General features: G+C 52.1%; 5 protein-coding genes across 5 annotated transcripts; 3 read left to right on the plus strand and 2 right to left on the minus strand.

Moving 5' to 3' along the window:
- Positions 1 to 445: 445 nt before the first annotated feature.
- Positions 446 to 4,786, plus strand: TRIVIDRAFT_229421 (uncharacterized protein; the record flags this gene model as incomplete). The annotated part of the gene is made up of 3 exons (XM_014105300.1): positions 446 to 473; positions 637 to 2,764; positions 2,842 to 4,786. 3 exons carry the CDS (start codon positions 446 to 448, stop codon positions 4,232 to 4,234), a joined length of 3,549 nt encoding a protein of 1,182 aa, XP_013960775.1.
- Positions 4,787 to 6,215: 1,429 nt separating this feature from the next.
- TRIVIDRAFT_215313 (uncharacterized protein) lies at positions 6,216 to 7,167 on the plus strand (the record flags this gene model as incomplete). Its single annotated transcript, XM_014105301.1, has 1 exon — positions 6,216 to 7,167. The coding sequence occupies one exon, from the start codon at positions 6,833 to 6,835 to the stop codon at positions 7,103 to 7,105; it is 273 nt and encodes a 90-aa protein (XP_013960776.1).
- On the minus strand, positions 7,133 to 11,074 carry TRIVIDRAFT_77855 (uncharacterized protein; the record flags this gene model as incomplete). The annotated part of the gene is made up of 6 exons (XM_014105302.1): positions 7,133 to 7,583; positions 7,648 to 8,399; positions 8,464 to 10,057; positions 10,253 to 10,651; positions 10,820 to 10,864; positions 10,925 to 11,074. 6 exons carry the CDS (start codon positions 11,072 to 11,074, stop codon positions 7,350 to 7,352), a joined length of 3,174 nt encoding a protein of 1,057 aa, XP_013960777.1.
- A 2,845-nt stretch (positions 11,075 to 13,919) lies between these two features.
- TRIVIDRAFT_23720 (uncharacterized protein) lies at positions 13,920 to 15,354 on the plus strand (the record flags this gene model as incomplete). Its single annotated transcript, XM_014104653.1, has 4 exons — positions 13,920 to 14,404; positions 14,467 to 14,817; positions 14,875 to 15,214; positions 15,286 to 15,354. Coding segments are annotated over 4 exons (1,245 nt in total), but the record flags the coding sequence as incomplete, so codon positions are not given.
- Positions 15,355 to 18,495: 3,141 nt separating this feature from the next.
- TRIVIDRAFT_218725 (uncharacterized protein) lies at positions 18,496 to 18,995 on the minus strand (the record flags this gene model as incomplete). Its single annotated transcript, XM_014105303.1, has 2 exons — positions 18,496 to 18,733; positions 18,862 to 18,995. 2 exons carry the CDS (start codon positions 18,993 to 18,995, stop codon positions 18,496 to 18,498), a joined length of 372 nt encoding a protein of 123 aa, XP_013960778.1.
- Between the last annotated feature and the right edge of the window lie 663 nt (positions 18,996 to 19,658).

Raw genomic sequence — 19,658 nt, forward strand, 5'->3', positions numbered from 1 at the left:
AGACGTGCCGGGAGCTAGCCCGCGTTGAAGCGTCCCGCATTGCTGCTCCAAAGAGGCATTGACCTTGACCTTGCCTTGGCTGACTCGCCCGGGCTGGGAGGCGACAGCTTACTGTGCTAGCAGAAGGCCCGGCTAGGGCACCTGAGCGTGTGCACAGCGCTGGGATCAGGGACTTGATCTACCCCGCTATTGGCTTGCCAGGCTCCCCTTACAGTGGGCTTTAGTTGACGTCTTGTCGCTCTCCTCCCCATATTTTTCGCCTTACCCCAGCCTAGATCGCACGCAGCTGGAGCCACCAGCGTCCGTCAAAGGCGGGCGGATATTGTAATCAACCCTCCTTTCGCTCGGCCATTTCTTGCTCTCTTCTCCTTTCCACAACACAGCAACAGTCTCGCAGTCGCCATTCTCCCATAACAGCGCGCGAGCGTCGCGGAATCCCTCCAACATGGAACAAGTCCATGGCGTCGACGTCAGTTGGATGACGCAGGGCTCACCCAAAGGCATGCTGCTTTGCCACTTCCACCGCTTTGTCTGCCATGCCGTTCGATGATGGCTACATGTACAAGTCCATCGGCGCCATGGCAGCTGCTTGCCGGATAATCGTTATAGGGAATTGAAAACTAACAATCCGTGTAGACAAATTCAACAAGGCCGGGTTTGCGCCCATCAAGACTCCCGTTGCTACTGTACAGCCACGAAGTGTCCCTACCGATTCCCCGCTCAAGCTGAGCCCCCAATCAACTGCTGAAAAGACTGAGGTCAAGACCGAGCCCAAGGTCGAGACCAACGGGAAGCCAAATGGCCGCACGGAACCAATTCCTGTGAATGGCTCAAACAACGCCAGGCGCCTCTCACGGTCGGGCTCCGTGGATAAGCAAAATAGCCCCAGTGCGACACCACCTCACCGTCGCAACTCATGGTTCTCCAACATCTCAGCCAAATTTTCGGGCTCAGTCCCTCAAGCAAATGGACAGCCCCAGCAGCCCAGCAATCAGCAGCAGCCACCTTCACAACAGCAGCCACAACAGCCTCCAGCAAACTCAGAGCCTATTGTCCCAAAGATTACGCCGACCAAGAATGCCGTTCTCCAGCATGGGCTGAAACCAGAGGGCGATGAGCCTTACACGCCGGCTCCTCCGAGATCGGGCCAAGCTGGTCTGCTTGGCGTTTTTCGGCGCCTGTCTTCCTCAGGAGGAGGTAACAGCGGTCCTCTCGGTCCCGCCGGTAAGCTCAACCACGGACTGGTCGAACGCCGGATATTGAACGTGGATCGGGACCGAGAGAGGTGTCCAATCACGGAACTCAAGGATAACAAACTGAGGCGCGTATCGTTTTTCGTCGATGTCGAGATTGCCCCCATGCCAAAGTATGCAGAAACTGAGTCAGAAACGAACTCGGTCGACCACGCCCAAAAGAAGAAAATGAGCGAGAAGGGCGAGGGCGAAGCATTGAAGAACGCCAAGGTTGCCGAAGCACAAAAAGAAGCTTCCTCTTCATCAACCGAGAGCGTCGGCGTCAATGAGGCCAAGCCCCGTGAGGCCGAGGCAAAGCAGGCCACACCAACGCAGAATGGCGTAAAGAGAGCGGATAGTCCAGACGATTCAAAAGCAGCACCAAAGGACATGACGAGAAAGAAGGAAAAGAAGAAGCGAAGTGAAGAGGAGCGCAAGGCTAGGAAAGAAAAGAGACGCCGGATCGCCGAAGAGAGCGGAGCCATCCCTATAGAGATTCACTACGATAGCAGCGATTCCGCCGAGCTCAATGGCAACGGAACCCCAAAGACGAGCACCTCTCCCACGATAAACCCGGTTAGAATCTATCGAAGATGCTGCCAGCTTCGCGAAACGCCCATCTTGAAGAAGATTACCGAGCAGCTGAGCGACCCGAGCAATGCTGCGGCCAATGGATTAGTCAACAAGATAGATTTGACGGGCTATTTCATGCAGCTGCAGGATCTCATCACCTTGGGAGATTACCTTGCCATCGTGCCTGTGAGGGAGATTATTTTGCAAAACAGCGGGCTTAGCGATGAAGGCGTTAGAGTCATTCTGGCGGGCCTATTAGCAGCGAAGCACTCCGAAATGGCCAGGCGCAGGAAGGCCAAGCATGTCCACGAGGAATCAGGCGGAGTGGTGGAGAGAGTCGTGTTGAAAGAAAATAAGCTGGGTCCGGACGGCTGGAAGCACATTTCGCTTTTCATCTACAAGTGCCGATCGCTTAAGTACCTAGATCTCTCTAGTATTCCGTTTCCGCGCCAAGCGTCCACAAACACCAACGGCGGTCTTCAAAATGGTGTACATATTCCCCTCACTATAGCCGATATCTTCGCTAAGGCGCTCGCGGACCGCCCAGCGGGACCTGCGCTCGAGATGCTCAGTATCAGCGAGACCGAGCCGAGCATGGAGCAACTGGGTAAAATCATCGACGGAGTCGTCAAATGCGGCATAAAACGACTCAGCACTGCTCGAAACCCACTCGACAATGATGGCGTTCAGCACGTGGTGAAATACCTCGAGTGTGGGAAATGCGAAGGACTTGATTTGGGCGGCATCGATCTCAGGGAGCATATGGACACCATTGCCGCCGCCATCAAGGAGACTGATCCGCTATGGGCACTGAGTATATCCGATTGCAACTTGACCCCTTCGTCTCTTTGCAAGATGCTTCCTATTCTGGCCAAGCTGCAAAACTTCGTCTTCATCGACCTTTCGCACAATCATGATCTTTTCCAGTCAACGCCAAGCGCCGTTGGTCTACTTCGAAGGTATGAGATGAATCCATGAATTCACAAAACGGCATATGAGAGAGAGAAATGCTAACATATCTGTGTGACACGATTAGATATCTACCCAAAATGCAAACCCTCAAGAGGTTGCATCTTTCGGATGTTAACATGACATCTGAGCAAGCCATTGCGATAGTCGAAGTCGTGCCAGAGGCTCAGCATCTCTGCCATCTTAGCCTGCTTGGAAATGCGGACATCGTGGCGCTGGCCAGCGCCAAGACCGAAGAAGCCCAGGAAGAAGCCTGCGCTCTGTATGCATCTCTGATGGCTGCCACTAGGCTATCCAAGAGCATGATATGTGTGGATATTGAAGTTCCCCACGAGGAGGCTGGCGAAATTGTCAAAGCAATGGCAAAGCAGGTTGTGGCTTACTGCCTACAGAACATTGAGCACATGCATGATGCGGAGATCAACAAGGCAGTGGCTACGGCCCTCGCCGAAGCCAAGGGAGAGACTGTCGACGGCAAAACCCCAGGTTATCCTGATGTGCTGGCACATCTCGTCGGTCATGATGTCCTTCAGCACGATGACTACGATGACGACGACTCAGGGCCAGACGAGGACTACGTCATCGGTGGTACAGGTGTGGTCAAGGCGCTTGCGTGCTGTCTCAAGAACCGTGGCGATGAATCCCGCCGGGCATCTGGGGAATTCTTCCGGGAGCTGGGCGCGGGAGAGGAAGAGCCTTTCATCGGACCCAGACTGTCCACTGGTGGCAAGGCTAAGGATTTGTCGAAGCACTTGTTAGCTGGTGCTCGCAAGATCAGACTTCGTCTCCAGCCAGCACTGAACAAGGCCAGGGCAAATCCAAACGACGAGGTCAACTTGCGAAAGCTCAACTTCCTGGACGATACGCTGCAGGGTATCATCAAACGATTCGAGGACGAGTATCCCGATACTCGCGAGCATACAGAAGATGTAGTGACTAAGGCGCCGGCATCCCAGGCGGAGGCGGAAATACTCTCAACATCGCCGCCAACTGCAGAGGATGCCGTGGCAGCCGGATCCGATGCTGAAGACGACGGCGAGCTTGTGCCACATACCCTCTCACGATCCAACTCGATATTGGGCAAGAAGCTGGCGGAAGAAGAAGGACGTGTGCACCGTGCTGGGCACAGGTTCCGATCTGGATTTACTGAACATCTTGATCTGCTGACCACCCTCGCCGACGTGGAGAACGACCCCAAGCACGTACATGTGTTTGGAGAGCTTGCCGAAGATGTTGGTGGCGAGTTTTTGGAGTTGGCAAAGAAGAAGGGTGCTGTTCAAGCCTTTAAGGAGGACAAGGAGATGTTGTTCTCAGCGTTGAAGGAGAGTGACCCTGAATACTGGGAACGCTTTGTCGAAGCGCAGGGCAAGGCTCGTGCCAATATCAACCTGCCTGCCGCTGAGAAGAATGAAGAGAAACTGCAGCAAGCTCAGGCAGATGAGAGCGCCATTGCCGACTAAGCCGGTGTATGGCCCTTCTACTTCTTTCCTATTGGCAGTTCCCCTTTTTTCTTTTCCTTTCTTGGTGACTATTATTTCCGGGAGAATTTTTGGGTTTCTATCCTTTTTTTTCCCCCTTTCTATTTTCTTGATTTATCTGACGTCTGTCTTTACCTCGAGGTGGATGGACTTTTTTCTTTTTTCTTTTTGGATATTGCTATCAGCGATGAAATTGCATGGCAACGGCGCTCGTTTTCATCCCTCTGCGAAGGGTTTAGTGGATCACTTATTGGGCATCACTGGGATTTTGGCGTGTGTATCCGGCAAGGGGGAATCTATATTGGATAAGAGCTGTTGTTATTTCACCGAGCATTTGCCTGTTCTGTTCGTATGTCGAGGCAGTTTCGGTTCCGTCTCGGCCTTATAAAAGTTGGCATTGTTTCCCCCTTTTCCGTGTGGTTTGCCGCAGAACGGTTGGGATAGGATTACTTGATGGTTTTTAAGTGATTCGAATAAATACTACGATCGTGTACGAGTAGTCAGTCGTTGAGAATAATAGGCATATACCAGTGGATCCGATGTTGGATCGTGGATGATTTGCCATTCCCCAGATGAGACTATGATTTTGCGTAAAGTGCGTATATCTACTCCGTACGTGTCTAGCTGCTAGATGGTGTCACCTGCCCTGCTTCTTCTGCACCTACCTAGTACATGTAGGTAGCTATCACGAGTCAAAGCTTGTATAAGCTGCTTTCATGGAAAGCTGTCTGAAATCTTTGGATTACCAAGCCACCAGCGACTTGCGCCGACGGCTCTACACCCAATCCAGGCAAAGGCATGCGACATCCGACGATTTCGCCATCGAAGTCGCTGATGGACAATTCGCAAAGTGCTGGATACGGTAATGGCAGCTGGGGAAAAGGCTTTATCCCCGACGAGTCAGCGGAATTCGGGGGGCGGTGATTGGACGGCGGGCTCGCGATGGGCCGGGGGGCGTTGCATCATTCTGTGAGTGTGTGTGTACTACAAGTATGTGCCTTTTTAGGTTCGAATTCATTGGGTTTTAGTGTCTAATCTTTATCTTTGCTTCTTTTGTTTTTGTTTTATTTCTTTTTGTTCTTTTTTGGGGGAGAGAGTGAATTGGTCTTGTTGGTGATGAATAACAAGCGGCTGGTTGATGAATAAGGCAATGCCCATCTATTTCGCATCAGCCCCCTTTCCCGAGTACGAATACTACCTACACCGTTCTTTAAGCGAACGAAACCCCAATCTTAGCAATAGTACCCTTCTTTGCTCTAGGTGGCCCAAGTTCCATACTGTATTAACTGTATTACTCGTAGTTACTCCAAAAAGAATAGGAAAAATAGGATTAGCTGGCCATCAGGCGTTACTCCCAAACCAGTACTAAACTGCCCGTCCCGACATACCCCCTGGCGCCACCTGATTGGCTGCCGTCCCTTTCGAGGCCCCAAGAGGTGGAACGACTTTTAACGCAACCATGATGTGATGTCCAGAAAGCTTGTGTGGCTATGGCTCGTGTGCTCTCTTTTTTTTTTTTTCCCCCCGGTTTTGTTTGTCGATTACTACCTGGATGGTACCCAGAAATACGTGTACTTTTGGGTTGACCGGCTGCATATTGAGGCTGTGATTTGATGTACCCTTTTGTATCATCCGCTGGTACTGTTGAATCACTGAATGATGCCTGCTAGGCACCAAAGAATCAAAGAACAGGTAACACTATCTGAATCTGTATAATATGTAACATACCAAAAGAAAAATAAATAAAACAGCCAATAAAATAAAAGGGATCCGAAAAAAGGGGGGGAAAAGGTTTATCAAAGCATGACTATGTTGCGTTTTTGTCCCCAGAAAAATCGGCAACGGCGTACTCCGTGCCCAAAACAATTGGGAAAACTGGACTGACACTTTAAGCACTAATTAATAATAAGGCGGCCTTCCTTACCTGATGCTCATCCAACTCACCACACAAATGAGCTCCCGATAAAAACAACTTCCCATTTCTTCCCCCTCCTAGCCCGTTTTTTCGTGTTTCTTGTTCTCTTTCTTTTTCTTTCCCATTTCTTCTCCTTTCTGGGATCTTGCAAAACTCTGCTCTTCTCCATCTCGGACTTGCACTCTCCAAACACTCCTCTCAATACAACAACATCAGACGCTACAGTATACATAACTCACTCGTCGTATCAAAACACACACACTGCTCCAAGCAAAAGACAAAAAAGACCCAACAAAACCTCACAATAATGTCTCCCACATACACAATGTCCGCACACCTGTGCCGCCAATTCTACACATCATGGCACCAATCCCGCCGCCAAAACCCAACACCCTCATCATCACCAACCACCTCAACAACACCAACAATAGCCCTCCCGTCCCGCTCCCCCTCTCCTGAGAAAATCCACGAGCGGAGAGGAAGCATGTCGTCAAACTCATCCCTATCGTCCTCACCGTCAAGTCGTTAAAAAAAAAAAAAAAAATACCGACACGACTTTAAAAGGGAAAACACCTTTTTTTCTTTTCTTCATTTCTTATGTTCATGAGCTGGAGAGAGAGGCGGATATTCCAAGTGCTTTGCTCAAGTGTTTTGCCGGACGGTTCATGGGGGGGTTTAGGATCACATCATCGGCTTCATCTCATATTAATCAATATACCCGACGCCCATACCAAACAAGGAAAAAACAAGGGAAAAAAAAAAAAAAGAAACAAAAATACATTCAAAGCCCCAAACTATGTTCGTTCTCCTGGTTGTATACACTTTTATTCCGACTTGCAACATCAATACCTTTGCGGGACGTGACACAGTCACATCTCATTTCAAACCCGGCACTTCCATCTTCGTCTCATCTGATTTGGTTCTCTTTGGGGAGATAGCACCCCCTTTGGCTAGGAGTTTTACATCGAGTAATAAATCATTTGTTCATTGCTTCTTCTTCAAATACATATGCTGTTGAGGCTCCGCGATGTAATCTGCTAGTAAACATGCTAATCTCCCATAACTATGATTTCCATGCAAGTGTATCCAATGACAGCAAGGCGCGCAATTCCAGCGTGCGTACTGTGGCTCTTCATACTATGACTAGGCGCTTGACCATCATTCATCTTCCCCCTCTCCCATTTACAAAGATGATGCTGCCAGCGTGTTGACAGTTGGGGGAAGCGATGATCTCTTGGTTCCTCGGTTCTCATCCCCGCTGTCCCCGGGCGACTCTTCCTCCAGTGCAGCGCTGCCTTGGATTCGTCTCTTTGCCTCCTGCTTATCAGCTTCCGTAATGTCCTGCTCATTCTTGCGCATGTCTGGGGTCCACTGTGATTGAGAGGGCGAATGTCCAATCGACATGCCGACGCGAATCTACCATCAAATTAGCAACACACTCTCCCACCCTGCAAAAAAAAAAAAAGAGGCCAAGACTTACCAAGGTCTCGAGGGCTCCGTTAGAGTTATCCACTAGATCGTCATCAAATCGCATCTTGCCGGGCTCAAACAGTAAAAGTATCGTGCTACCGCCAAACGCAAAGTAGCCAAGTTCTTCGGCACGGCTCACGCGCTCGCCTTCCTTGCGCGTAATCACCGTGCTGCCCACCATCATGGCTCCGACGCAGATGACCATGACCCGTCCGTGGACTTCGCTGTCAATGGGCACCAGCACTCTCACGTTCTCGCCGTACACATCCAACGCCGAACGAATCGCCATTGGGTTGACTGTATAATACTCGCCAGCAATGGTGATGGGCTTGCCCATGACACCGTCGACGGGGATGTGGAATCTGTGGTAGTCTTGAGGGGCCAGTCGGAAGATGCCCAGAGCGCCGTTCTCGAACCGCGAGACGTCGTCTGGATAGGCATCTCCGAGGAGCCTCTTCATGTTGAATTCACGACCCTTGACCCAGATCTTGGTCGCCTGCGTGATTTGGTTAAAGACCACGCTTCGGCAATCGGCTGGCGAGACAATGATACGAGGGTTGTCCGGCGCCGAACACGGCCTGGCCCCAGGCTTGAGCGCACGGTAGAAGAATTCGTTAAAGTTTTTGAACTCTTCAATCGGCAGCAAGACTTCTGACATATCCAATCGATGAAAGTCGATGAACTTTTCAATCTCGTCTCGCGAAGCAGGGTCGTCAAATTTCTTGCCCTGTTTGATGCTCAAATTCTTCAGCATTCTCCGGACTAGGTTCATTGTCAGTGTCAAAAATCCTGTTGGAGTTCTTTTGTAGCACACAGCACCACTTACTTCGCTTATTCTCCATGTCCTTCGACTTCAGTCCCTTGTAGAGGAGTCGGATGCCCAAGCGCACATAGACGCTCATCTTCTCCTCGTTAATCTGTCCTGTGAGACGATCCTGAACGAGAATGTTTGCCGAGTTGGCACCGAGCTTGTATCCGCCGTATGAGATTTTAGTAATCACCTTGGAGTACCATTTTCTTTGCGCCTGGCTGGCCGTCACAAATCCGCCCACGAGGACTGTGTTGACCTGGCGCCAGTCCTGGCTAGCACAGGTCGCAATGTGCGTAATGATATCACCGTCGCTGCGCTTGTTCAGGCGAGGCTGATGACAGATGGGACACTCTCGAATCTCCACCACATGTTCTTCCTTGGAGTCTTCTCGATCAAAATACCCCTCCTCTCCCTCATCGTTTGGCGTGCTGATCTCGGGTATGGGCGTCGTCGCCTCTGCTGGCGGCTCCACCATAATCTGGGGTGTCGAGTTCCCTGAGCCTTCTGAGCTTGGCTGTCCGGCCGAGTCCCCAGATGACTTACCAGAGAGGCTGAGGCTCTTCATATCTAAAATGGGAGTCTTGCTTCCAGATCGGCTCCTGGCCTGCAGCTGATCTTCCAGACACAGCACGGCTTCGTCAAAGGTCAGCTCCCACGATTCCTCATTATCGGCAGCCTTGTGAGGGAAGCGCTGAAAGAAGCTGTCGATTGTAGAATCCTTCAATGTTGAGCCAAGAGTATCCAGCATTGTACTGAGCTCGATCCTGCTGATAAGGCCACTCTCGTCTGTATCATACTGCTTCAACAGCGCTCGCCAAAATTGCTGGCGGAGGGCTGGGTATGGTACATACTTGGCCCTCAGGTAGATGATGGGGTTGTGCTTGCTTTCCCATTTATCCAAGTTCTTCATCTTCAGCGGTAGAGCGTACTCTGTGAAATCGGGATCATCCGTCTCCGCAGCGGGCTCTGGAGTCTCAGCGCCGGTGCCAGCAAGAGCATCTGCAGGTGCCAAGGACGTGTTGCTAGACTGCGGACCGCTTCCATCGCCAAGCGCTGTAAGTGAAGAGGAGCCGTTTGAAGGAGTAGACCTAGGGGCCTGCGAGCGCATCATCTTGCTTAGACTTTGCGTCGATGAGGAACGGGAAACCCCCAGCCTCTGGAGACGAGATTTCGCGACAACTGGTGCTGGCAGCGGTTCTGGTTCGGGGGTACGGACTTCGTACAGTCCGGTCTCTGGGTTTGCCTGAGGCGCCTTTTCTATGAGCGACTGAACGGGCAGGTTACACGAAGCGATGAAGTCGTTGCCGGAGTACTTGTCATGGTCGATGACAGTAAATCCAAACGAGTACTGCTGCTCGTGGTACTGCACCGGGAAGATCATCTTCTCATTGAACACTGGGTTGAGGTTGTGCCGGACTCGCCTGGTGCGGTATGTCTTCTTGCCCAGTGATGCCACGACAAACGGATCCATATCAAAGCCAGTCCGTGTCAAGTTTGACTCGGGTGGAAGGTCTGTGATCCTGGAAACCTCCAGGTAAATTATACCGACAACGTCGGAGTCACCATTGGTAAAAGCGTAGGGATCCTGCCGTCTCTTTTTCTTGAGACCCTTGATGCGGAGTCGCCGCCGGCGCTTCTCAGCGGTCTCTGGCTTTGAGGGATCCTCAACATCGTCGCCAATGTCTTCCTCGAGCTCAGTAAGGTCGTCCTCGTCGTCTTCATCAGCAATACCGTCTCCAGACGACGAGACACCCAAGTGCGTTGCCGCGCTCGGGGTTAGCAGTGGAGTTTCGGTAGGTGTAACGTTTCGGGACGAGCCAACGGGGACTGTGCCAACAAGGGCATAGAACTTTTCAAACAGCTGCTGGTGAGGGAGAAAAGGGTTTGCGGTGTCAAGCAGGGTGAATTGGAGCTGGACCTCGCCGGAAACGATGCTGGTCTTCTTGCCAGGACGCTTGCTCTTCAGGGGATACCACCGCGGCTCTTGTTCGGCGGCTTCGGTCTGGAAGATCTCTTCGAGCGCCAGGTCGAACTCTCCGAGATAATCCTTGCCAAAACGATCCTTGTCCCAGCATATGACGCCCACTACCAGGCTTTGTACAGAGCTTATGGGCAGCTCCTCGATGACGTTCCATTCGGGGTTGAGCGTTTTGGGGACGGAGTGGGTGACGATTCGCGCGTCGCCAAGCGTAACCACGAGATACTAGACAGACAGGATTTGCTTGTAAGCTGCGGGCTCATGACGAGAATCTGCGTTGTCTGTAGCGGTAAAGGGGGGGACGTTGCGGTGATAACGAAGACGATGCGTGTTCATTGGGACTCGTGACATGGCGTTCGATGATGCGTGATGGTGCTGCTTCTTTCAACTCACCGGATCCGAAGTTCCACTACGGTCTTTGGCCGCCAGATTTCTTGCCTATATGCCTCGCCTCTTAGCACACAATCCTGTCGTCGAAGCCGAGAGACTGGTCCATACCCGCATGATGACCACCCTGAGGGTCAGGCCAGCTGCTGGCCCCCCTCCAAGGCCAAAGGAGTCGGTTTTTGGTCGCATTGGGCTCTCACTTCTTGAATTCGCACCTTGAGATGGAGATGAAGAGAGCAGCCGGTTCGGGAGGATACGCATGGCAAAGACGGAGCTTGTGCAAGCTCGGGTGGGCAGAGCTACGCACGTCCAAGTCGCTGTGTCGGTTGTTAGGGAGGGCCGCCGAAGCAAGCGCTATGCTCGTGCTGCCACGACTGTGCTACGGCTCTGCTACGGCGCTTGCGCTGCTGTGATCTGCGCAGTGCTATGGCAATGTGGTATGGCTGAGACGATGGGCAACAGTAGCGGCGCACTGTGCTGCGGCTGAGGCGACCTGGGCTCTATTTAAGGGTGTCGAGGCAGCATGGAGGTGCACAAGCGGGTGGTGTTTATTCCCCTTGGATCCGGTCAAGTCGATCGAAAAGATTGAGGTGCAGGTTCACCTTGACCTTTTGATGGATGAGGTCTCCGTTTATTATGCCTCCACTTTATTAAGAAGCGAGACGGTCATGCAGCGCTGCATGCTGGGCTGGCAGAAGCCAAAATAATCGCTGTCAACCTTGTACCTGTACCTAAAGCGGCTCAAGGCCCGGGCCTCGGTACGAGTATTACTCTGGCTTAGTCCTCCCAAGATGCGACCCCGGTGACAGCGTTGTCTGAAGCTTGTATTTTGGCCTTCCAATCAAGAGCAATCGTAATATTCGCAAGTTCGAGGCCTCAGACGACCGCTGCGAGGGCGGTTCGGTTTCATATCTACGTCATTGTGTATGTGCGCCACAGTGCTTATTGGCATCGGACGAAACTGTCGGGGCTTACGCACTTGATTCTGTACTGTTCTGACGTTATGTGGCATCGAGAAGCGCCAGACAGCTTAAACGGAGCGCATGTCGAACTGCTGTGGAGAGATGTCACTCCTCCGTTAGGGAATTATTACCTATGTATGTCCTCCGTAAACACCGTTACTGTTACAGCTGTCTCGTGCGTGTTATATCTTAGTACTGACCACCTACATGGACAGCTTCAGTAGCGCTGTTCCGTGCATTCACAAGACTCTGTGATGCGCATCGCTAGCACTCCACGCAGCCAATAATACACTGACCTGCAGCAGCGCCAAATGGCACGAGAACGCCCTGTTTCACCACGCTCGCAATATATCTCTCACTCAGTGCAGCCACTCAGACCGCGTCGTTTGCGTGAAGCCAGATTCCTTCCCGCACATGCCTGTATATGCAGCCCAACAAAAATGAAGAAAAGAAGAAGCCAACTGCTTCTGGATGCGGGGCAGTCCTTGACATGTGCAACGTTTAAGACTCGTCCCGCCTTGACTTCGTGGCCCTATTATGCTGCACTGGCCGTTGGCTTGAACCTCAGGTAGGCAGGTGGTGTTGCCCACTACTAGCCAACGTACCTCGTGTAAACATCACAGAATTTAGACTACTCCGTGTAGTAAGATGGAAGCGGTAACAGGTACGCATAAAAGTTTAAAAAAAAAAAAGAAGCCTGACAGCTCGCAAACGACAGGCCACCCTCTGCATGCTCTCGCTGGCCTCTATGCAGGTCGGATGGCTTAGTCAGCGGCACATGCGCCATTTGAAGCCCCCGGTTTGCTGGCGAATGCTGCAGCCACTGAGAGACACCAGTCAGATGCAAATGGAATGATTTGCACACGTCGAATCTGCAACAGCTGCTGCATACTACATACAGTAGTGCCGTTCGCTCCAAACACAAATATATGACGTAGCGCTACTGGCATCACAGCAGAAACCAACTCTATTGGGCAGCCAATCTTTAGGTTTCCCGGCTTCTCTCGATACCTGTCTTGCTGTCTCATCTCACCCCCGAGTGATGCTTGGATTCCAGCAAGGCCCTACGGAGTACGGTGAGCCGATCGCCACAGCCTTATGACGCTCCTGTTCGAAGCATGGAGCTCAAGGCAGAGTAGGGGCAATGCTATGGATGTACCTTTCAACGCTGGACATGTGAAGAGATACAAGGCGATCCGCTACCCCTTATTAGAGAACAGCTAGCAGCTTAACTAGCACTTAGCTGATGGAGACGGCGAAATGACGACCGCCAATGTGTTGGGGCAAGACAGACAAGCATTGACGCGACTTGACTAGGAGGAGGATCAAGATCTTTGTGCGACTGGCACGTGATGACTGTGTGCCAGCGTCATCAATTCGTCGTTGCCGGTGAATCAAGGAGAGGGACTGAGCACGGAAATTTCCCCAATTTTCGCCTTCTAATCACGCATGGACATCCCAATCACATACTACTGTATGTAGGGCATCCACGGATCTTGAAGTAAGGAGAAGCAGCGAGGACTGTCCTGTCTCTGCCCCCCAACGGGCTGAGCTAGGAAACTGGGTCTCCATTCCAGACCCAGAACAGCGGGAGAAGAATCAAAAAGGACCATGCCATCGTACGGAGTATGGGTAGTGCTTTATGCCATTGATCAGGCTGTACTTTTGGGCAGGTTGGCAGGGTTATTTAGAAAATACCACATAAATATGAGAAATTAACTCTGACCCGAATACGGCGTATACCTACTCAGGCATTAATTTATGGCCCCTTTTCAGCATGGTCACGCCACCTGTCTTTTTGGAGTGCAGGTAGCTTGCTAGGCTGTGGGAAATTTGATTTGAATTTTGTTGGCGACCTCAAGGTGGGTAAAATCACAAGCTCCCCGGCCAGAATTCTAAACCTTCAGCAACCCCCGGAGCGCCTCTCCACACATTGCGCACGCGAGCGTCACGAGCCAAGCCCAGCGCCAGTGTCTTCTGCTCCCCAAGCCCATTGATGTCTATCCAAGATAGATAGCTGATACAGCTGGAGCGGCTATCGGGAACTCGCCAGAAGCGAGAGACAGAAACGCACAACCAGAGAGAGACGTCAGTCGGGCTGCATTGGGCCTGAGCTAGCACTTGCTTTTTCTTTCTTTGCCACCATGTCATCACCAGCATCCTCCCACAGCGGCAAACGCAAGAGAAACACTGCCAACGCTGCCGACAGCACATGTAACTTGCCGGACAGCGCTTTGCAGACATCCTCGCGCGATGCCTCGGGCGAAGAAGGCGACACCACCGCACCAGAGTCGTCGCGACAGACCAGACGGACCGCCAATGGCACCAACTTGAACCCTAATAAGAGACAGCGAGCCAATTCAGACCGAGTTGTCGAGAATGGCGACAATGTCCTCGATCCTGGTGAGCCCAGTGACACCACCGAAGCCAGTGTCGACATTGCTGAGAGAGTCACTCGGAAAGGACGGAAGAGTGTGTCCAAAGACGTCGAGGAAGAGAAGAAGAAGGCCATGCCTCCGCCTCCAATTGGCAAGCTCACGCACCCTGTGGGCTACAAGACCAATCCCCCGCCAGTTGGCCGCAATGTGAGGGTATACGCCGACGGAGTCTTCGACCTGTTCCATCTCGGGTGAGTACTGTCTGTACCTGGCGAGAAACCATCGAATGGCCACGCGCTGACCATATCAACAGGCACATGCGCCAACTTGAACAGGCGAAAAAGGCCTTCCCCAACACGACCCTCGTCGTAGGCGTCACCGGCGACAACGATACCCACATGCGCAAGGGGTTGACTGTCATGTCTGCCAAGGAGCGCGCCGAGTCTGTGCGACACTGCAAGTGGGTGGACGAAGTCATCGAAGACTGCCCTTGGATTGTCACTCCAGAGTTTCTCGAATTGCATCGCCTTGACTATGTTGCACACGACGATATTCCATATGGCGCGGACGAGGGAGACGACATCTATCAACCCATAAAGGAGGCTGGCAAGTTCCTCGTGACCCAGCGCACTGAGGGTGTCAGCACAACCGGCATCATTACAAGGTGAGTAATTTATTCTTCTATTGCTGTTGAACCCTGCCCCTGACTTGCGTCACATAGAGTCGTCCGCGACTACGAAAAGTACATCACCAGGCAATTCAAGCGTGGTACCTCTCGCCAGGAGCTCAACGTCAGCTGGCTTAAAAAGAATGAGATAGACCTCAAGCGTCACGTGCAAGACCTCCGTGACAACATCACCAACAACTGGACCACGACTGGCCAGGAGCTCAGCCGGGAGCTGAAACAATTCTGGCCTACCAGCCGACCACAGAGCCCAGCCCGGGTTAACAGCTCATCAAGCGACATTGCGCGATCTCCCACAATGCCTGGAGGATCAGGGAACTCGAAGGAGTTCATCACTGGCTATGCGCTTGGGCTGGTTGGTGGTGTGCGATCATGGGTTCGTTGATCTCCCCCATCCTCCTCCTCTTCCGTTCCCAAGCTGACTCGATCGCCCTTTCTTTTTTTCAGATGACCAAGAACCGCAGGACGGTGACAGACAGCCACCCTGCCAGCGATGACGACTCTGAAGAGAGCGACAGCAACGGGAGGCCGGCACCGGCAGAGAACAACCACGCAGTGGCTACCTCAAGCCGCGCGTAGATTTAGCATCAAGGAAGTGCTCCGAGTATCAGAGGAATTGAACGCGGCCATATGGCTTCCAACCGAGACAACTTTGCGATGAAGGAGCGATAACACGTGACAAAAGGATTGACTGTTAATATGTGGAAATAGATGGATTTGATGGTGTCTCATTGGCGTGTTGGGTTCTGTTTTAGGGTTACAAAAAAAATGATGACTGCTTTGCTCCAATCTTGGTTACTCCCTTACTCTGCAGAGCGTTATAACAGCCTTGCGTTCTGTGACTTTTAAGCATGATGCAAGTTATTTTTGTCAACGACGAAGCCATTGTTTCATGGCTTCGTATATGCAGGGTTCTATTGTCTCAAGACACACAAAGACTTTGGTGGCGTTCTAACTCTTGGGCTCTTTTCGTCTTAGCAAACACGTGCATACACGAAAAGACACAAGCAGGAGATTCTTGGGGATGGATGCAATGCACATGACAAGGCTACCATGGGAGTTTGCAACCCTGTGCGATGACCAACAGCAAGGAAGATCAGCCTTACCAACGAACACGGGGATTAATAGCATGCCGATACAACTACCGCCATGCAGCCTTATCCGCAAGGCCTTGTCACTGCCCCCCTTTCCTGAATCTTCTTTCTCCGGCATGGGGGTTGACGATTCGATATCTGCCGGCGGTTACTAATATTAGAATTCTGAACACAGTGTATTCTATTCTCCTCACGATCAAAGATCCGGCCACCCGAGTCTTGAACACCTCTGTTTCTCGCGGCTATCGGGCGTGAGGGTGTGAAGTTGACGGCGGCTAACAGCCGATGTCATGAGATGGCTGCGTTACATTGCGAAGACATGGCACGAGGACAAAAGGGCAGTGGGCAGATGCGTTCCTGGGGATCGGGGCTGGGTTGGATACACTTCTGCCAGCTGAGAGGCGAGACCAAGTGCGTCTAGACGGGATGCAACACTAAACACTCGCCGTGCCACTCGGAGGCGGTTGTTCATGGCGATGCCCATCCCTCCCGCTCGCCGAGATCCACCGCCCGGGTTTGCTGGAGTACGAGTACAGGCAGGACAAGAGGCGGCGCATAAACGACGAATAGAAGCAGATGAAGCGTTGCACCGATGGCTGTGCTGCTGTCGTTGGACGGCGACAAGCGCGTCTACGTGTCCGGATGGCTGGGAATCTGATAGCCTATGCAAGATGTTTCCGTTTATTCTTGCAACGTAGACTAATATGCTTCTGCTTGCGGTGCCGCAATAGTGTGCAGATAGTGCAATGTGATGGGTGGCTGAATCTCTAAAAATACCTAAAAATACCTGGGCATCTGTCAGGCTAAACTCGGGCGGTTGGTCGTCTTAGTCGCTTAGTGGTTTTTCTGCGTATAAGCGCCGAGATGGAAGCAGAGAGTACGGAGTAGCATGGCGCGGAATAATTCCTGTGCGTGCTATTCCCAAGTCTATCTAGTAAGTCCTTTTTGTTATCTTCATTTCTATTTGAAGAAAAGAAAAAGGGAGAGACAAAGGCTAATAGCATGCAGGCCGTAAAGACCTCTGTCGTGCAATTCTCATTCTCAGATCTACATCGACGATCGTCCGTTTGCTTCGCCACACTCTGGCGCCAATCAAGAGCCCTGCAGCAAATGCGGTTATTACCCTCATATGCATATGTATCTACTAGACTACTCTGTATGCTGGCAGTGAGATAAGCGCCGGCGGGCAACATGTCGTTGAGACCTGCAGCAACGTGAGCTGAATGCTGCGGCTGCTACAATCAAGGGATTGTTGTTTCACCCAGCCAGGCCCTGGGCGAAGCTGTCTTAGACACTGAGGTTGGCAGTGGCAGAAATGCCTTGTGGCACTTATTAGAGTTTACCGTCGTATCCCAGTTGCCCAGGTAAAAGATACGAGCTATTTCCTAACTGGTTGCTTTTTGGTGCTAGAATCTGCTGTGCATCCCAAAAAAGTGAAACAAGTTGCGTTGATCCCACATCCTTCGCCGAAGCCCCTGTGAGGTGACTGTCAGAGATCGCAGGTACATGTCCATTTTGGGATTGACGGATAGGAACAGAATGGCAGCCTAATAGAAAATGGAATACATCATGTGTGCAAACAGACAGACTGAGGTGGCGCATCTCTTTGCTGCAATGAGCACAAGTCCTTCTCTTTACAGCGGGTGCTGACCAGGTTGGTTGGTTGGTACATACCAGGTAGGTAGGGACGCAAGGACGGTGCATGCACCCTTAACGTGAACTGGCGCCCGTACTCGGTACTTTGGCTGCATGTACTCTCATTCCCTGCTGCGGGAAGAGGGCAAGGGGAGCTGACTAGGTAGCTCTTGCCCGCGGTAGCTCACCAACTTTAGCTAATCTGGCCCCCAATCCACCCACTAGCCCCCAAATCTTCAGCGACCAGCTCTTTGCTGTTCATCTCAAGTCGTCAACGGGCGAAAAAAAAAAAAGAAAGGAAACCAAAAAAAAAAACCGGATTTGCTGCGATGAAGGATGGTTCTTCTCAAATGATCGAGATCAGATAGATTTCAGCAAAGCCAGACCTACAGGGGTGGTATCAAGCTGTTCCGGTTCGTGGCTACACACAGACGAGGCGCTGGCAGAGACAGGATGCGAGACACAAGATGGACGTTCCTGACGATAGCCGAATCACCGGCTACTCGTTTCTCTTCCTCACCGGTCGGATCCACAGGACGAGGTGGGAATTGGTCTGCAAGAGAACGATTTCGAAATGACTAGTAGAGGCACTATTAGTCGTGACCGCCTCTGCCTTCTCTCCATCGGAATCTCCTCCGCGGCCACTTGTACCAGACAGTACAGCTCCTATCCGCGCAGCTTCACCAGCGCTCAAGTCCACCATAGGCGAAGCTAGCTGGCACTTACAGAGCACGAGGACGGGCGCCTTCGGGCTGCACGGAGCGGGCCATGGCCTCGTGGACGCGGAGGCTACCATGCCTCTCCCTTGGGACAGCACTAAAGGGAATGGAGTGCGCGTGTTAAACCAACCCCTGGCCCACCGGGACGTCAGCTCTGCGCAAGATGGAGACGAGAAAGACGGGGAACTTTTTCAGCTCTGGCCCATCCTTCAATCTTCATTTGCAAGCCGGGTCAGAGAGGTGGCCGCCACTGCGTCGTTAGCAGCGCTCGTGCCCATGCCGGAACCGCAGCCAGGCCATGATTCGTTCGTTGCAACACCAGCAAAGCAGGGAGCAGGCACATCGCAGTTTTCACCGGTTTCCCAAGTTTTGCAAACTGTTGGCTGAAAGGTTGCGCCGGGCATCGGCTCTCCTGCTTGACTTGGGCGGAGGCGGCCGAATGTATTGCTGAGGCCATGTCAGCCTGTTCGCCCCTTTGGAACCAAGAAGCAATTGGCTGTGCGGTACGGGAGCCATGGGGGAACTTGCATAACGCATGCGCATTAGCATGTATGTATCATGTACGAAGCTCATACATCATCGCCTGCAAGTCGAGGTCGCCCTGAAGCCATGGTGTCAGTATTCCGACGGGATCCTTTCTAGAAAGGAGGCTTGGAACAGCGGAATGCTCTGCACCAAGGTACTGCTGGGATCCTTCCAGCCAAGCCATTGGAGAAAATGCTTGCTTAGCACAGACTCCGGTGGGCTGGGAACACCAAGCTTTTGCTCAAGGACACGTTACGGGGAAAAACCTTCTTCTTCCACCCTTGTTTCCCCCAGATGTAGTTGCCGATGCGCCAAAGCGAGCCTCTACGTACAAGTGTACCGAGTACCCTGGCCAAGCTGATGATCTTCCAAGTTAGTTGGGTGATGCCGCGCTGCCATCAACTCGCGGCGCACGGCCCGTCTGCCTTTCCAATCACGTCCAACACGATTGTCGCTCTCCCTGTCTACGGATATGTTCCTCCGGTGGCGAAAAAAAAAATGAGAGGGAAAAAAAGGCAATCTGTTCTCGTGAGCCATAGCTGCTTCCTTTACAACTCGGATTCTTTCGCACGATGTCCGTACGGCCAACCAGATGCTCCAGGACCGGCTACGCATCTTTTTGTGGCTGCTGGTCTTCCGGCGAGAAATCGAGCCAGCCCCACCACCGTCGGATTCTGCTCCAACAGAGCAGACGAGTACATACCCAGTACTCGCTCTCGGTAATGCGTACGAGTACAAAGGAATCAGGTACTCCTTACACGTACTAACAACGTTGCTAGCAGTTTTCGTTTGCCCCTGCAACTCGTCGCCAAGCGCGCACAGTTCTCATGAGCCCACACACATCAGG

This window comes from Trichoderma virens, assembly GCF_000170995.1.
Source record: "Trichoderma virens Gv29-8 chromosome Unknown TRIVIscaffold_2, whole genome shotgun sequence".
Lineage (NCBI taxonomy): Eukaryota > Fungi > Ascomycota > Sordariomycetes > Hypocreales > Hypocreaceae > Trichoderma > Trichoderma virens.